General features: G+C 46.3%; 1 protein-coding gene across 1 annotated transcript in view; it reads right to left on the bottom strand.

The window, feature by feature from the left end:
* C4H1orf198 (chromosome 4 C1orf198 homolog) overlaps positions 1 to 4,515 on the bottom strand; it is a 34,270-nt gene extending 29,755 nt beyond the window's left edge. Inside the window, exon 1 of the mRNA XM_040430543.1 lies at positions 4,035 to 4,515. Coding sequence (XP_040286477.1) covers positions 4,035 to 4,379 — 345 coding nt within the window. The 5' untranslated portion in view covers positions 4,380 to 4,515. The remainder of the gene's footprint in view (positions 1 to 4,034) is intronic.
* Between the last annotated feature and the right edge of the window lie 22,966 nt (positions 4,516 to 27,481).

Here is a 27,481-nt window from a genome sequence, read left to right as displayed (position 1 = left end):
CCTCCGCTCTGGACTTGCAGGAGCGCACACCATTATCATGGTTTATAATGCTGTGTGTCTCTGCTTGGCCTTTTTTCCACAGAATCATAGTGACATAAAGCTGTCGGTATGATTCTGTAGAAATAAGGCCAAGCAGAGACACACAGCATTATAAACCATGATAATGCCGTGCGCTCCTGCAAGTCCAGAGCGGAGGATCACACTCACACACGGAGCGCGATTCCCGCAATGGACTCGCTCGTGTGAAATAGCCCTTAGGCCTCTCACCCAGAGTGTTCTCTGCTGTGCACTGATGAGGGACAATCATCCCAAAACAGGTGTCTGCAGATGAGATGCTGGCTTATTTATTATCCAAGTCATGTCATAAGGCCTGTTTAAAAGGTCAATATTGGCTTATAGGATAGCTGCTTTACATCTGATTTACATATCCTCTTCCAACTACTTACCTTAACCTGAACATTGTTGCATCCCTTCTATATATAAACCTTCTCTGTCTCTGAATGTCTTATTCATGTCTGAGAATTTCCAAATTCATAAACATGTTTATAGGTAGCCTGCTTGCTGGTGGTTTCCATGTAGTAATAAATTAAAGGGGTTCTCTGATCATTTCCTCTTAATAGCCCATGGTACTAACCTGTGTAGGGAAGCTATTTTAGATAGTACTTCTCTCTTGCTCCCCCTGCGATTGGATGTGTCCACTTCTTTTCCTGTTCAACTGCATTTAGGGTGCATTCACATGATGTCACGGTCCCTCAGGTGACTGATGTCAGGAAATCAAGGGTATTGGCTGAGCGTGGAGGAATCTAACAGCCTCCTTGATTTCTCTTGATTCGGTGTTGATAGGGTTAATGACCACTTCCCTTTTCTCAGCTGTTGCTCAGTGGTCATCACTTCTACCCTTTATAGTCTGATCCCACCCTTCTGACTATGCGGTAGATAGTTCATTTGGGTTTGGCTGAGCTGGTGTGAGGTCGTCTCTGGTGTTCCTGTTCTTCTATCTCTACAGAAGTTAAAGGGGTTCTGCAGTTTGTTGAAACTGATGATCTATCTATCCTCTGGATAGATCATCAGCATCTGATCGGCGGGGGTCCGACACCCGGGACCCCTGCCGATCAGCAGTTTGAGAATGCAGTAGCGATACGGCCTTCTCGCTGTTTACCGCAGGGCCCAGTGACGCCACATCTAGTATCAATGGCCTGGGCGGGGCTAAGCTCCATTCAAGTGTACAGAGCTTAGCCCCACCCAGGCCAGTGATACTAGTCGTGACGTCACTGGGCCTGCGGTAAACAGCGAGAAGACCACGGCGCTACTGCCTTCTCAAACGGCTGATCGGCAGGGGTCCCGGGTGTCGGACCCCCGCCGATCAGATGCTGATGATCTATCCAGAGGATAGATCATCAGTTTATAAAAACTGCAGAACCCCTTTAAGTGTCGCGTTTGTTTGTGTTGTATCTGGGCCTGAGACAGAGACTTCCATTCATCCATCTGGGGAGGAATAGGTTGTCTCAGGTCCTAACCTTATTCCAGGGCCTTATAGGGAAATCAGGGCCTAGGTATCCTGCTTAGGAACATTCCTACCTTCAAGGTCTATTCATATTAATAGGTAGTCAGGGTCCGGATTAGGGTTGTCTAGGAGGTGTCCTGTTCCTTCCCTAGTTTCCAGGCCCTGTTACTGTTCCCCTTCCCTCCTGTGTTCAGTGTGGAGTTTCCCCCCCACACTGATCGTGACACACGACCGCAAGACAGCGGACAGCACATTGCCGGCGCTATATAGAAAATGATAGGACATGCTGTATATTTTTTACAGGGTTGCGAAACGGAACAACGGATGCGGACAGCACGCGGTGTGCTGTCTGCATTTCTTTCAGCTGCACTGAAATTAATAGGTCCGCACCCGTTCTGCTAAATTGCGGACTGAGAATTACAGTCGTTTGACTGCACCCTTAACGTCGGTGCAGCTGAACAGAAAAAGACGTCCATAGCTACTCAGGTGGAAGAGACGGCGTCATCAGGGGACCAAGGGAAGGTCAGTACTAACTATGTAACACAAATGGGCTAATAAGAGAAATGACAAGAGATCCCCTCTGAAAAGTGATCTGACATTAACTTAAAAAATATGGCAAAATGACAATCAGAATGGTGAAGGTCTGACAACCAGCCCCTCCCCCAGCGATCGGCTGTCCTGAAATAACACAGTGGATGGAGCCGGAAGCAGACAGCGCCATCCACTGTGTAGTGGTGGTGCCGGGTACTGCAGCTCAGCTCCCACTCTGTATAGAAGGGGCGCACACCGACCTGCACAGGATCAAGCAGTTCCCAACGCTGCCCGGACCTGTTTGCTCACTCCACGGCAAACAAGCAGAACATGTTCCACTCTGACTAAAGATAATAATTACAAATTAGTCACTGAAACCGACCGACTTCGTACTGAGATCCGTCACGTGTCCGTTTTTTATGGATTACAATATTGTAGAATGTCCCACGATGTGGTCACCAGCACAAAGCTTGAGATTTTCATTATGGAGTCTACCCCGTAATATTTGGATTATGGTCACCCCCCCTCTCACCACATGACACCCTTCTGTCCCGCCTCGACATCAGGTTTAGGTGACAGCCCAGATTTTACCAGCGCCCGCTGTCCCAGCCCTTTAACCGTATCACTGCCGGTAGTAATAGATGTCTCTATTATAACAGATGGGGTGAGGACAGAAAAAAGCCGATACCTATTAATTATTAAATGGACTTATGATTCCGCTGGCGCCTCCTCCGCTGTATCCCCCCGGATTACCCTTCTATACATGTAAATAATGTGACATGGAAATGGGCGTTTAAAGGGATACAACCAAATAGACCGCAGCGGCGGCGATCGTTCACATCCAGGTGTGTACAGGTGTGTGGGGGGTCTCAGGACTGGAGATGTGCAAAGTGGTGACTGTGGAGAAGACATTTGTCCATTCCTTGGAAGAATATTACAGTCTGGCTGATAACAGAGGACAATACTTGTCCCTACAGGTTAGATGGAGAAGGCTGTCACTGTGTAGACATTGTGCCCACCTCCCTGGCACAGTACATACCTCCTCGCCCACCTCCCTGGCACAGTACATACCTCCTCGCCCACCTCCCTGGCACAGTACATACCTCCTCGCCCACCTCCCTGGCACAGTACATACCTCCTCGCCCACCTCCCTGGCACAGTACATACCTCCTCGCCCACCTCCCTGGCACAGTACATACCTCCTCGCCCACCTCCCTGGCACAGCACATACCTCCTCGCCCACCTCCCTGGCACAGCACATACCTCCTCGCCCACCTCCCTGGCACAGTACATACCTCCTCGCCCACCTCCCTGGCACAGTACATACCTCCTCGCCCACCTCCCTGGCACAGTACATACCTCCTCGCCCACCTCCCTGGCACAGTACATACCTCCTCGCCCACCTCCCTGGCACAGTACATACCTCCTCGCCCACCTCCCTGGCACAGTACATACCTCCTCGCCCACCTCCCTGGCACAGCACATACCTCCTCGCCCACCTCCCTGGCACAGTACATACCTTCTCGCCCACCTCCCTGGCACAGTACATACCTCCTCACCCACCTCCCTGGCACAGTACATACCTCCTCGCCCACCTCCCTGGCACAGTACATACCTCCTCGCCCACCTCCCTGGCACAGTACATACCTCCTCGCCCACCTCCCTGGCACAGCACATACCTCCTCGCCCACCTCCCTGGCACAGTACATACCTCCTCGCCCACCTCCCTGGCACAGTACATACCTCCTCACCCACCTCCCTGGCACAGTACATACCTCCTCGCCCACCTCCCTGGCACAGTACATACCTCCTCGCCCACCTCCCTGGCACAGCACATACCTCCTCGCCCACCTCCCTGGCACAGTACATACCTTCTCGCCCACCTCCCTGGCACAGTACATACCTCCTCGCCCACCTCCCTGGCACAGCACATACCTCCTCGCCCACCTCCCTGGCACAGTACATACCTCCTCGCCCACCTCCCTGGCACAGTACATACCTCCTCGCCAAAGTGCACCACCTTCTGGCCAGTCGGGGTCTTGAGCACCGGGTAGGAGGGGGGCACGGGCTCGGCTTGGCTGCTGCCCTTGTGGATGGCATATCTCTTCTGCAGCTCCGGGTCCACCAGGCTCCTGTCTATGGCCTCGTCCTGCTCCCTGGGCGGCATCTTCTCCCACCGGGCACCGTGCCGCTCCCTCACCCGCTCCTTGTCCTTCATGATCTTTTTAGCCATGGAGTTGAGGGACGAGAAATAAGCAAATCTGTTCCGCTCCTTCTCGTCCAGGGGCCGGTTCCCCGACACGGAGATGCGGGCTGCTGCTATGGCCGCCGCCATGGATGCCATGTCTTCTGTCCTTTGTGTGGGTTGTATTGAGAAAATGTGTCCCTGGCAGCCTGGAGCCCCCCGAGCTACACTGAGCAGGCGGCCGTCCGCATCCCCCTCCGCTCCTGTACAGTCTGGGGAACAGTCACTTCCTTTATTCTCCTCCCCCCTCCCTGCACATGTCAGCCTCCTGACCTCCTTATATGAGGCTGCCTCCTCCAGCCTCCCAGCACTGCCTCCGCCAGCCTCCCAGCCCTCTCTGTGTCTGCCCCTGCTAGGCCATTGTCACAGGGCACGATGAACTACTCCACTCATCATCCACATGTTCCTTCACTGGATCAGCTGCCAGACCCTACAACATTCTGCAGGAGACATGTATATACAGGGCGCCGACCCCCGACACAGAGGAGATGCCAAAGGAAGGGGGCACCCTATGTCTGCTCACTGTGCCCCCCACCATCATAATCACTGGGGGGGGGGGGGGGGGGGGGATTTATGTACAGTCATCTCAGGATCTGGGGGTGGGACTTATTTGTGTAGATATTATAATATATATGTATGTACAGATATCAATTATACAGTATATATTCCTGCAGCTGTAGAATATAGGTATATACCATGTATATATGTCTGTGCAGCTATAGTATATACGTCTGTGCAGCTATAGTATATACCGTATATATGTCTGTGCAGCTATAGTATATACGTCTGTGCAGCTATAGTATATACCGTATATATGTCTGTGCAGCTATAGTATATACCGTATATATGTCTGTGCAGCTATAGTATATACAGTATATATGTCTGTGCAGCTATAGTATATACCATGTATATATGTCTGTGCAGCTATAGTATATACCGTATATATGTCTGTGCAGCTATAGTATATACAGTATATATGTCTGTGCAGCTATAGTATATACCATGTATATATGTCTGTGCAGCTATAGTATATACCATGTATTTATGTCTGTGCAGCTATAGTATATACCATGTATATATGTCTGTGCAGCTATAGTATATACCATGTATATATGTCTGTGCAGCTATAGTATATACCATGTATATATGTCTGTGCAGCTATAGTATATACCATGTATATATGTCTGTGCAGCTATAGTATATACCATGTATATATGTCTGTGCAGCTATAGTATATACCATGTATATATGTCTGTGCAGCTATAGTATATACCATGTATATATGTCTGTGCAGCTATAGTATATACCGTATATATGTCTGTGCAGCTATAGTATATACCGTATATACGTCTGTGCAGCTATAGTATATACCGTATATATGTCTGTACAGCTATAGTATATACCATGTATATATGTCTGTGCAGCTATAGTATATACAGTATATATGTCTGTGCAGCGATAGTATATACCGTATATATGTCTGTGCAGCTATAGTATATACTGTATATATGTCTGTGCAGCTATAGTATATACCGTATATATGTCTGTGCAGCTATAGTATATACCATGTATATATGTCTGTGCAGCTATAGTATATACCATGTATATATGTCTGTGCAGCTATAGTATATACCGTATATATGTCTGTGCAGCTATAGTATATACCGTATATATGTCTGTGCAGCTATAGTATATACGTCTGTGCAGCTATAGTATATACCGTATATATGTCTGTGCAGCTATAGTATATACAGTATATATGTCTGTGCAGCTATAGTATATACAGTATATATGTCTGTGCAGCTATAGTATATACCATGTATATATGTCTGTGAAGCTATAGTATATACCGTATATATGTCTGTGCAGCTATAGTATATACCATGTATATATGTCTGTGCAGCTATAGTATATACCATGTATATATGTCTGTGCAGCTATAGTATATACCATGTATATATGTCTGTGCAGCTATAGTATATACGTCTGTGCAGCTATAGTATATACCATGTATATATGTCTGTGCAGCTATAGTATATACAGTATATATGTCTGTGCAGCTATAGTATATACCATGTATATATGTCTGTGCAGCTATAGTATATACCATGTATATATGTCTGTGCAGCTATAGTATATACGTCTGTGCAGCTATAGTATATACCATGTATATATGTCTGTGCAGCTATAGTATATACAGTATATATGTCTGTGCAGCTATAGTATATACCATGTATATATGTCTGTGCAGCTATAGTATATACCATGTATATATGTCTGTGCAGCTATAGTATATACAGTATATATGTCTGTGCAGCTATAGTATATACCATGTATATATGTCTGTGCAGCTATAGTATATACCATGTATATATGTCTGTGCAGCTATAGTATATACCATGTATATATGTCTGTGCAGCTATAGTATATACCATGTATATATGTCTGTGCAGCTATAGTATATACCGTATATACGTCTGTGCAGCTATAGTATATACCGTATATACGTCTGTGCAGCTATAGTATATACCGTATATATGTCTGTACAGCTATAGTATATACCATGTATATATGTCTGTGCAGCTATAGTATATACAGTATATATGTCTGTGCAGCGATAGTATATACCGTATATATATGTCTGTGCAGCTATAGTATATACCATGTATATATGTCTGTGCAGCTATAGTATATACCGTATATATGTCTGTGCAGCTATAGTATATACCGTATATATGTCTGTGCAGCTATAGTATATACCATGTATATATGTCTGTGCAGCTATAGTATATACCATGTATATATGTCTGTGCAGCTATAGTATATACCGTATATATGTCTGTGCAGCTATAGTATATACCATGTATATATGTCTGTGCAGCTATAGTATATACCATGTATATATGTCTGTGCAGCTATAGTATATACCGTATATATGTCTGTGAAGCTATAGTATATACCGTATATATGTCTGTGCAGCTATAGTATATACCGTATATATGTCTGTGAAGCTATAGTATATACCGTATATATGTCTGTGCAGCTATAGTATATACCATGTATATATGTCTGTGCAGCTATAGTATATACCATGTATATATGTCTGTGCAGCTATAGTATATACCGTATATATGTCTGTGCAGCTATAGTATATACCATGTATATATGTCTGTGCAGCTATAGTATATACCGTATATATGTCTGTGCAGCTATAGTATATACCGTATATATGTCTGTGCAGCTATAGTATATACCGTATATATGTCTGTGAAGCTATAGTATATACCGTATATATGTCTGTGCAGCTATAGTATATACCGTATATATGTCTGTGAAGCTATAGTATATACCGTATATATGTCTGTGCAGCTATAGTATATACCGTATATATGTCTGTGCAGCTATAGTATATACCGTATATATGTCTGTGCAGCTATAGTATATACCATGTATATATGTCTGTGCAGCTATAGTATATACCATGTATATATGTCTGTGCAGCTATAGTATATACCGTATATATGTCTGTGCAGCTATAGTATATACCATGTATATATGTCTGTGCAGCTATAGTATATACCGTATATATGTCTGTGCAGCTATAGTATATACCGTATATATGTCTGTGCAGCTATAGTATATACCGTATATATGTCTGTGAAGCTATAGTATATACCGTATATATGTCTGTGCAGCTATAGTATATACCGTATATATGTCTGTGAAGCTATAGTATATACAGTATATATGTCTGTGCAGCTATAGTATATACCGTATATATGTCTGTGCAGCTATAGTATATACCGTATATATGTCTGTGAAGCTATAGTATATACCGTATATATGTCTGTGCAGCTATAGTATATACCGTATATATGTCTGTGAAGCTATAGTATATACCGTGTATATATGTCTGTGGAGCTATAGTATATACCGTATATATGTCTGTGCATCTATAGTATATACCATGTATATATGTCTGTGCAGCTATAGTATATACAGTATATATGTTTGTGAAGCTATAGTATATACCGTATATATGTCTGTGCAGCTATAGTATATACCGTATATATGTCTGTGCAGCGATAGTATATACTGTATATATGTCTGTGCAGCTATAGTATATACCATGTATATGAGTATGGAGCGCAGATTTATTCATTAGAATAGGACCCATGCACAATCCTCACTTAGGACCGTCCTGCACAGAGGGTGCTTCTGTCTCTGCATGCCCATAAAATCTTGAACAGGCCCCACCTACCGCGTATCCGTTATAATGCTCATATCTAGTGATGATCGAGCATGCTCGGCCGAGTACCGGTTCGGCTCAAGCATCGCTATGCTCGGCGGATCCGAGCGCTCGGCCGAGTACCACATGTGCTCGAGAATGATGCTCGAGTCTCCTCCCCGCACGTTTGGCGCCTTCTAAGCAGCCAATAAACATGCTGGTAAGTGCTGCCATCACTGTAATGCCATTAGCCATATTTTCTACTGGCATTACAGTGATTGGCTGGCCGGAACACGTCATCGGGTGCTATATAGCACCCGGTCACGCGGGTTCGGCTCATTGCGAGTCAGGGAGAGCTGCTGTTAGGACGGGACAGAGAGTGTAGAGAGATTGTGAGCAAATTACTCTTTCTCAAGACGTTTCAAAGACCCAAAAGTTCTTTCAAGGACTACTGTGTGTGTTGGCAGCAAAGTGCAGATTTGCTCTTTTTTCTTTTTTTTTAATTTACAAAGAAAATGGCTTCATTGGCTATCTTACTAGAAGGTGTCTGCAGTGACTTCTGACATCTGTGCAGAACCTTCTGTGTATCGGGGCAGAGATAGGAAGAATATCACTGAATCCGCACCCAGTTTTTATGTCTGCGGCAGAAACCGTTTATGGCAGCGCATTGCATTTCTATACCGTCTGAGCGCTTCAATCCCATATATTGGGAATAATATAGTCATAAATATAAACAACATCATAAAGCAGTGTCTGTACTGCAGATTACAATAATCTGTGGCTAAAATACTGTCCAAAATCTGTGCTGTTCTGTGTCATATACTGCCCTGTATCTGAAAACTGTCTTTTGTGGACAGTAAAAAAAACGGCGTCACGACCAGTAAAAAATCCATAAATATGAAGAAGGCCAGCACTAAGGGAAGTGGGCGTTATGCTGATGGTTCAGGCAGAGGCCGTGGCACTGGGCGCAATGAAACTGTGCCTGCTGCCAGTGCACAAAAAAAAAAAGTTATAAAACCGTACCCAGCTTCATGTTCAACTTAGCTAGGCGGCGCACGACAACACTGTCCAAGTCAGACCAGTGCGAACAGTTGGTCGGTTGGCTTGCTGACGATAATGCTTCCAGTCGGCTGAGCACCACCCTCTCTTCCACCAAGTCCAGTCTCTGTAGCCAAGAGTCTAGTCATCCAACTCCTCGCTCAGATCATCCTTCCTCCCACCATGGAGAGGCTTGCCAAACGAGTGATCCCACAATCGGATATTCCGAGGAGCTCTTTTCAGCACCACTATTAGATTTGGCCCTCACGCCAAGCTCGCTTGAAGAGGGACCTGAGATATTGTGCCCTGATTCCCAACCTCTTGAGCCTTCACAGTCTCAAGAAGATGACGGTGGTGAACGTCAATCATTAGTTCACAAGGTGGATGACAATGAGACACAGTTGTCAATCACTGAGCTTGTGGTTAGGTCAAGACAGGAGGATGATCAGAGTGAGGAAGTGGAAGAGGAGTTGTTGGACGATGAGGTCATTGACCCAACATGGGAAGGTGAAAAGCCGAGCGAGGACAGCAGTACGGAGGGGGAGGGATCCGCGGCACCGCAACAGGCTGGAAGAGGTAGTGGGGTTGCAAAAGGGAGAAGTCGGCCTACACCAAACAGGCCTGCAACCGTTACACCGATCACCCCCATGCGTAAATCAACCTTAGCAAGGGGTAGGTGTTCCGCAGTATGGCGCTTTTTTGAGGAAAGTGCAGAGGACAAAAGAGTGGTAGTTTGCAACGTGTGCGGTATGAAAATGAGCCGAGGCATGAACACTAGCAACCTCACCAGCATGATCCGCCACATGGCATCCAAGCACCCTACTAAGTGGGCCGAACGCCTGGGTCCACAATCTGGGTCTGCGGCTCACACCACTGCCTCCTCTTCCCCTGTGTTACGTGCTGTCGAATCCCCTGTCCAAGACGCAGGCCCGGATGCCTCTCGCCCTGCACCTGTACCTTCGAATGAACCAGCAGCAACATCATCCACTTCCCTGTCCCAGTGCAGCGTCCAAATGTCCATACCACAGTCATTTGAATGCAAGCGCAAATACCCACCCACCCACAGGCCATAGCACTTAATTGCCAACTGTCAAAATTACAGGCCCTTGAAATGGTGCTATATAGTTTTGTGGACACTGAGGCCTTCCGCAGCCTGATGTGGGCCGCGGTCCCTCGGTACGCAGTCCCCAGCTGCCACTATTTTTCACGTTGTGCCGTGCCCGCCTTACACCAGCATGTGTCCCAGAACATCACCAGCCTGACCAACGCAGATACTGGGAAGGTCCACTTAACCATGGACACATGGACAAGTGCTGGTGGCCAGGGACGCTACATTTCCCTGACTGCACACTGGGTGAATGTGGTGGAGGCCGGGAGTGAGTCGTACCCTGGGATGGCACAGGTGCTACCCACGCCCAGGAGTGCCGGCCCTACGTCCATCAGAGTCTCTTCAAGCAACTATGTTACTGGCTCAAACCAAACCACTTCTCCTCCTCTTCTGCCTCATCCTCCTCCACCTCCAGCAGCCATCAGTCGCTAACTCGAAGCAGTGTAGCACTGCTGTGGGTAAGCGTCAACAGGCCGTGCTGAAGTTCATCTGCTTAGGGGACAAACAGCACACCGCCGCAGAGCTGTGGCAGGGTATAAGGGACCAGACTGAGCTGTGGCTCTCTCCACTCAACCTACAACCAGGCATGGTTGTGTCTGACAATGGCCGTAACTTGGTGGCGGCTTTGGAGCTCGGCAACCTGACACACATCCCATGCCTAGCCCATGTCTTAAACTTAGTGGTTCAGCGGTTTATCAAAACATACCCCAATTTGCCAGAGCTACTAGTGAAGGCGCGCCACGTGTGTGCCAATTTCCGCAAGTCGTCCACAGCTTCAGCCGGCCTGTCAACGCTGCAGCAGCGCTTGCGGCTTCCAGCTCACCGACTGTTATGCGACGTGAGCACGCACTGGAACTCTACGTTCTATATGTTGTCCAGGCTTTGTGAGCAGCAGAGGACAGTTGTGGAATACCAGCTGCAACATGGTCGTCGCCTTTCAAGTCAACTATCACTATTCACAAGCGAGGAGTAGGCATTAATGTCAGACCTATGTGAAATTTTTAAAAACTTTGAAGAATCCACACAGATGGTTGGTGGCGATAATGCTATTATCAGCGTAACCATCCCACTGCTGTGTCTACTTAAACGATCGCTGCTCACAATTAAGGACGACGCTCTGAATGTGGCAGATGAGGAACTGGGGGAGGACATCTCACAGGGTCCTACCCAGACCACCCACCGTTCGTCTCCAATGTTTCATACGGTCTGCTCACCTGTAGGCCCTCACTCCAATGTTTTAGACGGTCTGCTCAGCTGTAGGCCCTTACTCCAATGTTTCATACGGTCTGCTCACCTGTAGGCCCTCACTAGAATGTTTTATGGGGTTTTCTCACCATAAGGCCCTCACCTCCAATGCTCCATACGTCTGCTCAGCTGTAGGCCCTCACTACAATATTTTATGGGGTTTGTCACCTGTAGGCCCTCACTTCCAATGTTTCATACGGTCTGCTCAGCTGTAGGCCCTCACTCCAATGTTTCATACGGTCTGCTCAGCTGTAGGCCCTCACTCCAATGTTTCATACGGTCTGCTCACCTATAGGCCCTCACTACAATGTTTTATGGGGTTTTCTCACCATAAGGCCCTCACCTCCAATGTTTCATACTTCTGCTCAGCTGTAGGCCCCCACTACAATGTTTTATGGGGTTTGCTCACCATAAGGCCCTCACTACAATGTTTTATGGGGTTCACTCACCTGTAGGCCATCACCTCCAATGTTTCATACGGTCTGCTCAGCTGTAGGCCCTCACTCTAATGTTTCATACGGTCTGCTCAGCTGTAGGCCCTCACTCCAATGTTTCATACGGTCTGCTCACCTGTAGGCCCTCACTACAATGTTTTATGGGGTTCGCTCACCTGTAGGCCCTCACCTCCAATGTTTCATACGATCTGCTCAGCTGTAGGCCCTCACTCCAATGTTTCATACGGTCTGCTCACCTGTAGGCCCTCACTACAATGTTTTATGGGGTTCGCTCACCTGTAGGCCCTCACCTCCAATGTTTCATACGATCTGCTCAGCTGTAGGCCCTCACCTTCAATGTTTCATACGTCTTCTCAGTTGTAGACCCTCACTACAATGTTTTATGGGGTTTGCTCACCTTCAGGCCCTCACCTCCAATGTTTCATACAGTCTGCTGAGCTGTAGGCCCTCACCTCCAATGTTTCATATGGTCTGCTCAGCTGTAGGCCCTCACTACAATGTTTTATGGGGTTTGCTCACCATAAGGCCCTCACTCCAATGCTCCATACGTCTGCTCAGCTGTATGCCCTCACTACAATATTTTATGGGGTTTGCTTATCTGTAGGCCCTCACTTCCAATTTTTCATACAGTCTGCTCAACTGTAGGCCCTCACTCCAATGTTTCATATGGTCTGCTCAGCTGTAGGCCCTCACTCCAACATTTCATACGGTCTGCTCACCTGTAGGCCCTCACTACAATGTTTTATGGGGTTTGCTCACCATAAGGCCCTCACCTCCAATGTTTCATACATCTGCTCAGCTGTAGGCCCTCACTACAATGTTTTATGGGGTTTGCTCACCTTCAGGCCCTCACCTCTAATGTTTCATATAGTCTGCTGAGCTGTAGGCCCTCACCTCCAATGTTTCATACGGTCTGCTCAGCTGTAGGCCCTCACTACAATGTTTTATGGGGTTCACTCACCTGTAGGCCCTCACCTCCAATGTTTTATACGGTCTGCTCAGCTGTAGGCCCTCACTACAATGTTTTATAGGGTTTGCTCACCTTCAGGCCCTCACTCCAATGTTTCATACGGTCTGCTGAGCAGTAGACCCTCACTCCGATGTTTCATACAGTCTGCTCAGCTGTAAGCCCTCACTCCAATGTTTCATACGGTCTGCTCAGCTGTAGGCCCTCACTCCAATGTTTAATACGGTCTGCTCAGCTGTAGGCCCTCACTCCAATGTTTCATACGGTCTGCTCAGCTGTAAGCCCTCACTCCAATGTTTCATACGGTCTGCTCACCTGTAGGCCCTCACTACAATGTTTTATGGGGTTTACACACCTTCAGGCCCTGACCTCCAATGTTCCATACAGTCTGCTGAGCTGTAGGCCCTCACCTCCAATGTTTCATACGGTCTGCTCAGCTGTAGGCCCTTAGTACAATGTTTTATGGGGTTTGCTCACCTTCAGGCCCTCACCTCCAATTCTTCATACGTCTGCTCAGCTGTAGGCCCTCACTACAATATTTTATGGGGTTTGCTCACCATAAGGCCCTTACTACAATGTTTTTTGGTGTTCTCTAACCTGTGGGCCCTCACCTCCAATGTTTCATATGGTCTGCTCAGCTGTAGGCTCTCACTACAATGTTTTATGGGGTTTGCTTACCTTCAGGCCCTCACCTCCAATATTTCATACGGTCTGCTCAGCTGTAGGCCATCACTACAATGTTGTATGGGGTTTGCTTACCATAAGGCCCTCACTACAATGTTTTATGGTGTTCGCTCATCTTCAGGCCCTCACCTCCAATGTTTCATACGGTCTGCTCAGCTGTAGGCCCTCACTACAATGTTTTATGGGGTTTGCTCACCAAAAGGCCCTCATCTCCGATGCTCCATACGTCTGCTCAGCTGTAGGCCCTCACTACAATATTTTATGGGGTTTGCTCACCATAAGGCCCTTACTACAATGTTTTATGGTGTTCGCTCACCTGCAGGCCCTCACCGCCAATGTTTCATACGGTCTGCTCAGCTGTAGGCCTTCACCTCCAATGTTTCATACGTCTGCTCAGCTGTAGGCCCTCACTACAATGTTTTATGGGGTTTGCTTACCTTCAGGCCCTCACCTGCAATGTTTCATATGGTCTGCTCAGCTGTAGGCCCTCACTACAATGTTTTATGGGGTTTGCTTACCTTCAGGCCCTCACCTCCAATGTTTCATACGGTCTGCTCAGCTGTAGGCCATCACTACAATGTTTTATGGGGTTTGCTTACCATAAGGCCCTCACTACAATGTTTTATGGGGTTCGCTTACCTTCAGGCCCTCACCTCTAATGTTTCATACGGTCTGCTGAGCTGTAGGCCCTCACTACAATGTTTTATGGGGTTTGCTCACCTTCAGGCTCTCACCTCCAATGTTTCATACGGTCTGCTCAGCAGTAGGCCCTCACCTCCAATGTTTTATGGGGTTTGCTCACCTTCAGGCCCTCAACCATAATGTTAAAGAGGGTCAGCTGAGCAGCAGGCCCTCACCTGTAATGTTTTAGAGGGTACCCAGCAGGCCCTTACTCCTAATGTTTTTTGAGGGTCAGCAGCAGGCTATTATTAATAATTTTTAAAGGGTGTGTATGATGCCCTCCTTTATGTGTAATAAAAGGTGCGTTGGAGTGCCTGTTCCTTGTAATTTTTGGCAGGCCTTTTACTTAGTGCATAGGCTGCATGAGTGTAGGAGTCCCACTACCTGAACAATTGGCTGTAGAGGCTGTATCTCTTTTTCCTTGTAATTTTTGGCAGCACTTACACTGTATATACAATTGAATATACAGGAAAGAAGGTTTCCTAACAGTTTTTCCTCTAAAAAGGATTTTTTTTTTGTGGGGGCGAGTTTTGGGCGTTTTTTGTCAGTCAGTAAAAGTGGCGTACAACTCAGACAACATGGTTCCCAGCAGTAACATTGGTGTCCAAGATGCATCCAGACATGGTCCCCCTGCTGTTCCTGATCGATTTCAGAGGTGTTTCCATCACTTTCAGACCTTTTCCTATAAACCAGGCACCCTTCCCTCATCCGAGCAGGGGGTGCCTGGTCGCCTCCCATTGACTTCCATTATACTCGGGTGCTCGGCAGAGTGCACGAATATCGCGATGTGTTCGGACCGAACACCCGAACACTTTGGTGCTCACTCATCACTACTCATATCATCTTGCATGGCACCAGAGCCAAGTGTGAACGCTCCCTCTGCACTGCCTATAGACATAGCCCTAGGGCATTGATGGTTAACCTCGGGCACTCCAGCCGTGCTGAAACTACAACTCCCAGCATGCTTCATTAATTTCTATGGAGTTTTTTAGAACAGCCAAGCGAGTGTGCATTTTGGGAGTACCGGAGGTTAGCCATCACAGGCCTAAGGGGACCTGACTTGATAAGACAACCACTGTACAACACTGCCATTTGTACTTGCCTAGTCTTGGGCCATAATCAGTTCAATGTTTTTTAGCAATCTGAAAATAGAAGTGATGCATGTGATGCTCTTCTCAGGACGTCCATGACTAGTATTGATGTCATGGGTCATCAGACATCCATCTATCATCCTGTTTGACATCATTGGCCGTGGAGGAGACCAGATCCCCTTGTGTCATGTGCCAATTTGTCATGATGTAAGGGAGCAGGTCACTGCCGCGGCCAGCGATGTCATACCGGATGTTTAGCTCAAGGGAGCCCAGCGGAGCATCGCAGACCAGAAGGAGCAAGAAGCTGGTAAGGCACCTTTCCTTTTGGCCTCCTGCACACGAACGTGTGCGCCCCGTGCGCAATGCATGAACACCGATCGTGGGGCAGCTGCAGCGGATCGCGGACCCATTCACTTTAATGGGTCAGCGATCCGGCCTTTCCGTAAAAAGATAGAACATGTCCTATCTTTTTGCGGAACGGAAGTACGGGACGGAAGCACTCCGTAGTGCTTCTGTAGGGTTCCGGTCCGTGCTTCTATTCCACACTGTTCCGCATCTCCGGATTTGTGGACCCATTGAAGTGAATAGGTCCGCATCCGTGATGCGGCCCGCAATACAGCAACGGGACACCTACGGTCGTGTGCCGGCCAAGTAGGGGGCATTCTTCCATTACCCCTTTAAGTTTGATCACTGCTGTCTGATAGTACTTTTATCAGTTCTCCTACAACATGGGATGGATCATGGATGTCTTCTTCTTAGATGAGTAGGTCTTTCTTCTGTAGATCACCGTGATAACAACAGTCTGGGGAGAGATTGTCCACACATGGAAATGAGTGTTAATTGATTTAGGGTTGAATTAAAAAGCTAAACAAAAGTTCCATTGTTCTAAGAAGGCAACAAGATGCAGAGATTTACTGTCACCAGAATTAACCCTATTAAACTGGCGATGTGCTAATGTCATCAGACCCTAAAGCCTCATGCAGACGTCCGTGGAACACGGTCTGTGAGATACCGGACTGGCATCCTGCTTAGTGCAGGAGCGCACGGCGTCAGTGGTTGCTATGACGCTGTGCGCTTTGTGCCGCCGCCGCAGTACAGTAATACTCAGGTATAGATCATCTGTGGTACCAGGAGTCACAGCTCCACCTATCTCATATTGATGAGCTATCTTGAGAGCAGGTCATCAGTATCATTACAGCGCACAACCCCTTTAAGCGTAGTAAGGCTCATTTAGACGGTCGTATGTTTCTTGCTGTCCACAAAAATGCGGATCCGTTTTTTGGCGGACAGTTCAGCATGTCCCGTCCCCCCCAAAAAAAAATTGCATTCCGCATTTTTGCAGACCCATAGACTTCAATGGGGCCACGTCCTGATTTTCACTGACAAGTATAGGACATGTTTTATTTGTTTTGCGGGACTGTGGAAGGGAAGAAAACATGCAGACAGTCCCATAGACTTTTTTTATGTTTTTTTTATCTTCCACTCCCACATGTGACCCTATTGGGGCGAGAAGTGGGCATTTATATGACTGTAACATTCACTTTTCTCCTGTGTAACTTACGAAGGGGCTGGACCCCGAAATGGAACTAAATGGAGCCCCAATAAGGCCTCATGCTCACGACCGTATGTATGGTGTGTGGTCCGCAAATTGAGGATACCGTCCACATTTTTTGCGAACCCATTGACTTCAGTGAGTCCCTGGTCTGCATTTTGCGTCCAAGTATAGAATGTATTTTGTCTTTTTGTGGAAGGGACATAAGGACGCGGAAAGCGCACAGATCATCTTTGTGTTTTCCAAATCCGTACTTTCATTCCGCAGAAAGATAGAATATACCCGCAAAATGCGGACCACAGACCCACAGAAGTCAATAGGTTGGCGAAAAAAAGGGCGGATGAAACATGGACGGCATCCGTATTTTGCAGATCAATGGGTCCGCAAAAAATGGCATCCGCATCTGTTTTTTTTTTGCGGATGGTTGCTGGGAAACCTGTATATATAAAATTTCAAGAACTACAGCCTTCAGGGTTTTTTTGCGGACCGCAAAAAAAAAATGAAGACACATGGAAACACAACCTACAAAATTTGCGGCCAAACGGAACGGATGTGGATGTAAAAAAAACAGGAACAAGGATCCGCTATTTGCGGACCGCAAAAAAAAACTGTCGTGTGCATGTAGCCTTAGGCCACATGCACACGACTGTGCCGTTTTTTGCAGTCCGCAAACCGCGGACCTGCAAAAAACGGAAGCCGTCCGTGTGCCTTCTGCAATTTGCAGAACGGAACGGGCGGCCCATTGTAGACATGCCTATTCTTGTCTGCAAAACGGACAAGAATAGGACATGCTATTTTTTTTTTGCGGGGCCTCGGAACGGAGCAACGGATGCGGACAGCACATGGAGTGCTGTTCGCATCTTTTGCGGCCCCATTGAAGTGAATGGGTCCGCACCCGAGCCGCCAAAACTGTGGATCAGGTATTGCAGTGCATTTGTGAGACGGATCCGCATCCGTCTCACAAATGCATCTGTTTGCGTCCAGATTGCCGGATCCGCCAAGCAGTTCCGGCGACAGAACTGCCTGCCGGAATCCTCTGCTGCAAGTGTGAAAGTACCCTAATTTGTTGAGGAAAATGATCCAATATCACGCGTCTGTGTGTGGGAAAAGAATGTGAACCTTTGCTTTCAGTATCTGGTGTGACCCTCTTGTGGCATCTACTAAATTATCTGTAATCAGAGAGTTATCACAGATCGGTGGTGTTACATAGGACTGCAGGTACCATCTACTACATTATGTGTACTCTGAGAGTTATAACAGTGTTATCTGTGGTGTTACATAGGACTGCAGGTACCATCTACTACATTGCAGTCAGACAATTGTCAGTGTTTTCTGTGGTGTTACATAGGACACCAGGTCAAATCTACATTATCTGTATTTAAGAGAAATATCACTGCGTTATCTCTGGTGTTACATAGGACTGCAGGTACACACCTACTACATTACCGATACTCGGAAAGTTATCAGTGTTATCTGTTGTGTTCCATTGGACTGCAGGTGTTATCTACATTCTCTCTACTCAAGAGAATTATAATTATCTGTGGTGTTACATAGGACTGCAGGTGACATCTACTACATTATCTGTATAGAGAATGATCACTATATGTGGCTTTAAATCGGACTGCAAGTAACATCTACTACTTTATCTGTACTCGAGAGTTATCACTGTGTTATCTGTGGTCTTACATAGGTCTGCTGGACTGGCCAAGCATGTCTCCAGACCTAGACCCTATTGAACATCTGTGGGGCCTCCTCAAACAGAAGAGCGCAAGGTCTCTAACATTCACAAGCTCCATGATGTCGTCATGGAGGAGTGGAAGAGGATTCCAGTGTCAACCTGTGAGGCTCTAGTGAACATGCCCAAAAGAGTTATCTGTTGTGTTCCATTGGACTGCAGGTGTTATCTACATTTTCTCTACTCAAGAGAATTATAATTGTTATATGTGGTGTTACATAGGACTGCAGGTGACATCTATTACATTATCTGTATTTAGAAAGTTATCACTGTTATCTGTGCTGTTACGTAGGACTGCAGGTCACATCTACTACATTATCTGTATAGAGAATGATCACTATATGTGGCTTTACATCGGACTGCAAGTAACATCTACTACTTTATCTGTACTCGAGAGTTATCACTGTGTTATCTGTGGTCTCACATAGGTCTGCTGGACTGGCCAAGCATGTCTCCAGACCTAGACCCTATTGAACATCTGTGGGGCCTCCTCAAACAGAAGAGCGCAATGTCTCTAACATTCACAAGCTCCATGATGTCGTCATGGAGGAGTGGAAGAGGATTCCAGTGTCAACCTGTGAGGCTCTAGTAAACTCCATGCCCAAGAGAGTTATCTTACATAGGACTGTTGGACTGGCCAAGCATGTCTCCAGACCTAGACCCTATTGAACATCTGTGGGGCCTCCTCAAACAGAAGAGCGCAAGGTCTCTAACATTCACAAGCTCCATGATGTCGTCATGGAGGAGTGGAAGAGGATTCCAGTGTCAACCTGTGAGGCTCTAGTAAACTCCATGCCCAAGAGAGTTATCTTACATAGGACTGTTGGACTGGCCAAGCATGTCTCCAGACCTAGACCCTATTGAACATCTGTGGGGCCTCCTCAAACAGAAGAGCGCAAGGTCTCTAACATTCACAAGCTCCATGATGTCGTCATGGAGGAGTGGAAGAGGATTCCAGTGTCAACCTGTGAGGCTCTAGTGAACATGCCCAAAAGAGTTATCTGTTGTGTTCCATTGGACTGCAGGTGTTATCTACATTTTCTCTACTCAAGAGAATTATAATTGTTATATGTGGTGTTACATAGGACTGCAGGTGACATCTATTACATTATCTGTATTTAGAAAGTTATCACTGTTATCTGTGCTGTTACGTAGGACTGCAGGTCACATCTACTACATTATCTGTATAGAGAATGATCACTATATGTGGCTTTACATCGGACTGCAAGTAACATCTACTACTTTATCTGTACTCGAGAGTTATCACTGTGTTATCTGTGGTCTCACATAGGTCTGCTGGACTGGCCAAGCATGTCTCCAGACCTAGACCCTATTGAACATCTGTGGGGCCTCCTCAAACAGAAGAGCGCAATGTCTCTAACATTCACAAGCTCCATGATGTCGTCATGGAGGAGTGGAAGAGGATTCCAGTGTCAACCTGTGAGGCTCTAGTAAACTCCATGCCCAAGAGAGTTATCTTACATAGGACTGTTGGACTGGCCAAGCATGTCTCCAGACCTAGACCCTATTGAACATCTGTGGGGCCTCCTCAAACAGAAGAGCGCAAGGTCTCTAACATTCACAAGCTCCATGATGTCGTCATGGAGGAGTGGAAGAGGATTCCAGTGTCAACCTGTGAGGCTCTAGTAAACTCCATGCCCAAGAGAGTTATCTTACATAGGACTGTTGGACTGGCCAAGCATGTCTCCAGACCTAGACCCTATTGAACATCTGTGGGGCCTCCTCAAACAGAAGAGCGCAAGGTCTCTAACATTCACAAGCTCCATGATGTCGTCATGGAGGAGTGGAAGAGGATTCCAGTGGCAACCTGTGAGGCTCTAGTAAACTCCATGCCCAAGAGAGTTATCTTACATAGGACTGTTGGACTGGCCAAGCATGTCTCCAGACCTAGACCCTATTGAACATCTGTGGGGCCTCCTCAAACAGAAGAGCGCAAGGTCTCTAACATTCACAAGCTCCATGATGTCGTCATGGAGGAGTGGAAGAGGATTCCTGTGGCAACCTGTGAGGCTCTAGTGAACATGCCCAAAAGAGTTATCTGTGGTGTTACATAGGACTGCAGATGACATCTACTACATTATCTTTACTCAGAGAATTATCACTGTTAGGGTCCATTCACACATCCGTGTGTGTTTTGCGGATCCGCAAAACACGGACAGCGGCAATGCGCGTTACGCATTTTGCGGACCGCACATTGCAGGCACTAAGAGAATATGCCTATTCTTTTCCGCTATTGCGGACAAGAATAGGATATGTTCAATTTTTTTCAGGATCGGAATTGCCGACCCGGAAGTGCGGGTCCGCAATTCCGGATTGGGGTCGTGCGGCCCCATAGAAATGTGTGAGTCCGCAATTCCGTTCCGAAAAATGCGGAATGGAATTGCGAATGTGTGAATGGAGCCTTAGTGGTGTTACATAGGACTGCAGGTGACATCTACTATATTATCTCTACTCAGAGAAATATCACTGTTATCAGTGGTGTTACATAGGACTACACTTCACATTAACATTATCTATAGTCAAGAGAGTTATCACTGTGTTATCTATGATGTTACATAGGACTGCTGGTGACATCTACTACATTATCTTTACTCAGAGAATTATCACTGTTATTAGTTGTGTTACATAGGACTGCAGGTGACATCTACTACATTATTTGTACTTAAGAGTAATCACTGTTTTGTTTGTGTTGTTACATAGAACTGCAGGTGACATCTACATTACTACATTATCTGTGGTTTTACATAGGACTGCAGGTAAGACTTTTATGGTATATCCACAGGAGTCTGATAGATACAGGTCCCATTCTCCCATTGAAGTAAATGCAGAGAGCTAGGCATGTGGAGCCACCTCTCCATACACGGCAGTGGGCAAATGAAGCTCTGTTCTCGAGATAGTCCACGTCTATTGGACTTTTATGGTACATCTACAGAAAAGTCAGAGATGGGAATACCCCTTAAATGATGGTCACACGGTATTGCAGGTTTACCCCTCTGTTGCCACATGGGAATGCGCCCTTACTAATAGAGTGCCTACCTTTCACTATGTATCGCCCGGCTACCCAACTGCTCCGCTCAACAACTGCAAAGGCTGAGAGGGGACATTGCCCCCGTCCTGATCTACTTCATCCTTTGTGCAGCATGTGGGAACGCCCCTTGTAAGAACTTATAAAAACTGTAACTCTTTCCCCATGTTTGGTATTGTGGCCTGAAAATGTTGAAAAGGGAGTTGGCATCTTTCTTGGCAGCGGTTAAAGGAATCAAATGATAGTTTGTGACACTAATTCCAGATGTTTTTCCTCACAGCAGGTTTATATATAGATGGGCCAAGAATATTCTCAGTGCAGAAAAGAATGACTTGTAAATTTAGCCTCGGTGCCGTCTATTATGTTGGAATTAGCACATCCGCAGGCCAAGGCTTACAGATCTTAGCACCTTATCCCAGACTCCTCTGAAAAACACTTTTCTGAAACTGACGAAAGGAAAGAAAGTTCAGCGAAATTATGAGGCAAAGGAAACCTATAGGCCCCCGATTTATCAAGACCGGCGTGGCCTAAACTGCCGGAGGAGGCCTCGTCAGAAATGACATGCCTCCTCCGGCAGTCCTTGCACCAGTGTGAAATCTGCAGCAGCTCGGAGCTGCCATACATCTCAGTTATTATTTACTCCACTTTCTGGTGTAAATCATGATGAATGAGCTTCTTTGAGTTAAATGTCCTGTGTTTATATTTGCACGTTTGAGAAAGCTGCGTTTGTGGCGCATGAGCAGTAGAACAGAAGAGCTGAATAGGATACTATTGCTAGCATGACCTACCCATGAAAACCAAAAACAATGCCACTGAGGGCCCTTTTATATGAGACGAGAATCAGGAAAATGATTCCTGATAATTGCCAAGGGGGTAAAGGCTCAACTGTTGGATGATTGCATCTTTTGTGTGGATCGAAAATTCCTGGTTTGTCTGGCACACATCATCTAGTGTGAACAGGGATGAGCTGCTGACAGACATTGAAACTCTATGACGGTGATCTCTAGTCTCTGGCTGTCCAGCTGTTGCAAAACTACAACTCCCATCATACCCTCATAGCAGCAGGTTGTTGGGGAATGACAGGAGTTGTAGTTTTGCAACAGTTTGAGCAACATTGGTGTATGCCATCAAACGATCATTCATCCCTCTACAGAAGGGATCATTGCTGAATGTACACAGCCTCACACACAGCCTGTGTGGGAAATCCCTCTAGCAGGAGCTGCTAGATTCATTATTCACCAGAGGAGAGGAGCTGAATAGACATTCACTCCACTAAGAGCTGTGTTTTGTGGAAGCAAGAGGCCAAAATAGGTATTTAAAACAGTTATATAATGTTCCTATTCTTAATATAGTGATTAGAACTGTATACTGAACGAGTTATATGTGTGTTTACTTACAGTTCCACCAATTGCAACCATTCAAATTCCATAATTGCAATTCAAATTGCCTACAACCATACCAGATCATACTCAACCAATCTGCAAATAGTTACTAACTGCATACTGCAAATTGCGACCAAATTCAGCAAGTAAACTATTAGACCTCAGATATACCTCTCAGAGAGATCATAAAGTGCTTAAATAACTTAAAGTGACAGTACAGATACTGAAGAGAGAAATATATCCACCATTTTATGTTGAATGACAAGATTGAACCACCATCTTATGCATACCGCCATTTTGTGATATCTTTTCAACACATGTTATGTACATGGACTATCTGCTGTGGAGGCGGCAGTGTTATATATGAAGAAAAGTTAAAGTTAATAAAAAAGTTATTTCAAGCATTTGGTGTGCTTTTTAAACCTACTGTTTCCATAGAACGGTGCTCGAGGAATTACAGAGTAATAGACAGTCTGGTTAGACTAAAAGTCAGAGATACCAAAATTCTTCTAATGCCACAGCGCAAAAGGCACTTCATAGCGCTGCGCCTGCCACACTGGTGTACTTTTACAGACATAGACATACACCCCATAGCACCAAATATATTATTAGTGTGCGCCATTTCATAAATTTGGTGCAAACCCACAAAGCAAGGACAGACTTAAAACTGACACCAAAACCACCACCAATGGTAAATTCCCCCCACACAGTGTGTACTTTTGCATTATAAAATCCTAAAACTGGAAGACAGGGCCCAGTGCCCTCTCTTACACAGACGTTTCTGGTGCCAGTATTCTGGACTGCTGAGGACGCAGCATAAGCTCAGGGCCAGATGTTTGCAGCTGTTTTATATTTCTTAGAACCGATAGCAGAAGGGCATTCAGGATCGCAGTGTCCTGCAGGACGTGTCTCCTCGCTGGAGAATATTTTATACTTTTATACTATGTTTAGAGAAAGTACATTAGTCACAAAGAGAACGGCATGTCCCAGCAGCGGGCGACAATGAAGCATTCACATAAAGGGATCGTAAAAAATAAATAAAAAATGTAAACTTTTCACCAAAATGAAACTATGAATAGATATAAAGCTGATACTGTAGTAGAGGTTCACAATAGTCTTTTCATTTTTAGCTGGTGGGTGGAAGCTAACGTAGGAAAGTGAAGGATGTTCAAACCTCAACCCTACAATCGGCAGTGGCCACACACACAAAAACTAAATGATCACACATCTGAGGTCCACTGTATCATTTATAGATCATATCTCCACCGGGAACATGTCTGTAAATACATTGCTTTGTTCACTAATCCCAAATTACACCATGTATTCAAATTATTGTCTGTTCAGAGCTTGCTATGATGCACTATTGATGGAGCAATCGTTTTATGTAGGACAAAACAAAAACTACTCCCAAAATTCAATGAGCAGATCATAGGTGTGCGCAGTCTATTGCACCCTAAGGCTGGGTTCACACCTGAGCATATTCGATAAGCGCTGTTTACAGGCGTTTTTGAGGCATATTTTAGGGCGTTTTTGTATTTTGGAAACGCGCGTCATACGCGCGTTCTTGCTATTGACCACAGAGGCGTACAATGAAAAACAGAGGTGTTACGCGCGACAATACGCCCCAAAGAAGCTCCTGTACTTCTTGGGGCGTAGGGCGTTTTACAGCTCGTTCGTACGCACTGTAAAACGCTCAGGTGAGAACCATGCCCATAGGGAAACATTGGTTTTTGCCTGTTGAGCGTTTTACAGCGCGTAGGAACGCGCTGTGAACCTAGCCTAAAGCACAAGCACACACGCCGCGTGTGTGTGTAAGTATATATTAAATACACATACACACACATATATATACACAAATGCACTCTGCATACATACAGACCCACACTATCAATATAATTTAGGGAGAAGAAATAATTTTTAAACTTACAGTATTTTTCGCCCTATAAAACGCTCCGGCCCATAAGACGTACCTAGGTTTTAGAGGGTGACAATAAGAAAAAAATTGTTTTTATTACACCTGAGGTCAGACCACCAATCAGATCCCCAATGTTAATCAGACCTCAGCTGACAGGCCCCAATAAGACCCCCAATGTTAATAAGACCTCAGATCAGACCCCCAATCAGACCTCATATAAGTGCCCCAGTGCCTCATATCAGTCCCCAGTGCCTCATATCAGTCCCCAGTGCCTCATATCAGCCACCAATGCCCCTCTTCAGCCTGCAGTGCCCCTCTTCAGCCCCCCAGTGCCCCTCTTCAGCCCCCAGCAGCCTCTCTTTAGCCCCCAGTGCCTCTCTTCAGCCCCCCAGCAGCCTCTCTTTAGCCCCCAGTGCCTCTCTTCAGCCCCCAGTGCCACTCTTCAGCCCCCCAGCAGCCTCTCTTCAGCCCCCCAGTGCTTCATATCACCCCCCAGTGCCCCACTTCAGCCCCCCAGCAGCCTCTCTTCAGCTCCCCAGTACCCCTCTTCAGCCCCCCAGCAGCCTCTCTTCAGCCCCCCAGTGCCTCATATCACCCCCCAGTGCCCCACTTCAGCCCCCCAGCAGTCTCTCTTCAGCCCCCCAGTACCCCTCTTCAGCCCCCCAGTACCCCTCTTCAGCCCCCCAGTGCCCCTCTTCAGCCCGCCAGCAGCCTCTCTTCAGCCCCCCAGTGCCCCTCTTCAGCCCCCCAGTGCCCCTCTTCAGCCCCCCAGTGCCCCTCTTCAGCCTGCCAGCAGCCTCTCTTCAGCCACCCAGTGCCTCATATCAGCCCCCAGTGCCCTCCATCAGCCCCCAAATAAAATTAAAAAAACACTTACCTTTCCTGCTCCGGACGCCGCCGCTTCTCACTGCCCGCGCTCGGTAATCCTCTCGTACAGTCTGCTGTGTGGGCGCGCACAGTGTGAGGTCACAGCGCCGAGGACCAGGAAGAGGTGAGTATATCGCTTTCAGCACTTCCCGGCCCTACTTACAAACGAGGCGGCAGTGCAGCACGGAGGTGATAGAACCTCAAGTCGGCTTGATTAAGGTGTGCCCAGGCACACCCGGCACACCCCGTGCGCACACCTATGGAGCAGATACAACTGCAGATACAGGAGCCAGTAGGGCCATCTTGTGTGCGTTTGTCAACAAAGTGCTCACTGGTTCCAACTAGCAAGAGTAATACAGGATTAAAAAGTGTAAACCAGTAATACAAAGACCAAGATAGTAATAACGGTTAGGACCTTAAAGGAAATGTCACCAAAAAGTTCACCTGCCAGTTAAAACCAGATAACAACACATCTCCTTTTTATCTAATCTGTTTTTATTTTCTGATTGTAGATGTTTTTAATTCTATTTTCTCAACATGATTATGGGGGCGGCCATCTTGTCTGAGCTGTTCTTAACAGCGTTTAGAAAGCATTAAGAAAATTGCTTTACGGCCGCCCCATGGGCCATGGACACAATGGTCAGGAGGGGACCCAAATGACTTCTGTGGCAGAGTTTTCTGGGCATACTCTGTGACCTGCGCAGGGGTCATTGTAGAAGGAAAGAGTAGATAAGACTTGACAATCATCTATTGTGAATGGTGGATCCTGACTTCAGTGACGTTCCTAGGGTATTTGGCACCCGGGGCGGGTACTTTCCTACGATACCATAAGAAACTTTATTTTGACATTTATAAATACTGAAATATTTATTTTGTTCGAAATAATATTTTTATTGCTAGCAAATAGAAAATAAGGATTATTTGAAAATTTAAAGGGAACCTGTCAGCATGAAAATACAATTTAAGCTATAGGTAGCATGTTATAGAGCAGGAGGAGCTGAGCAGACTGATATATAGTTTTGTGGGAAAAGATTTATTTAAATTCCTGCTAATTCTGGGCTCTGGAGTCAAGGAGGCGGTCCTATCAGTGATTGACAGCTATCTGTGTATACACAGTCATAGAGGACGGGCTGGAGGACCACCTCCTGGACTTCAAAGCCCAGAATGAGCAGGAATTTTAAATGGATCAATTATAAGTTTTACTGAA

The sequence above is a fragment of the Bufo bufo genome, chromosome 4, assembly GCF_905171765.1.
Source record: "Bufo bufo chromosome 4, aBufBuf1.1, whole genome shotgun sequence".
Classification (NCBI taxonomy): domain Eukaryota; kingdom Metazoa; phylum Chordata; class Amphibia; order Anura; family Bufonidae; genus Bufo; species Bufo bufo.
Note: the sequence above shows the minus strand (reverse complement) of the source record. Positions and strands in the feature narration are given on the sequence as shown.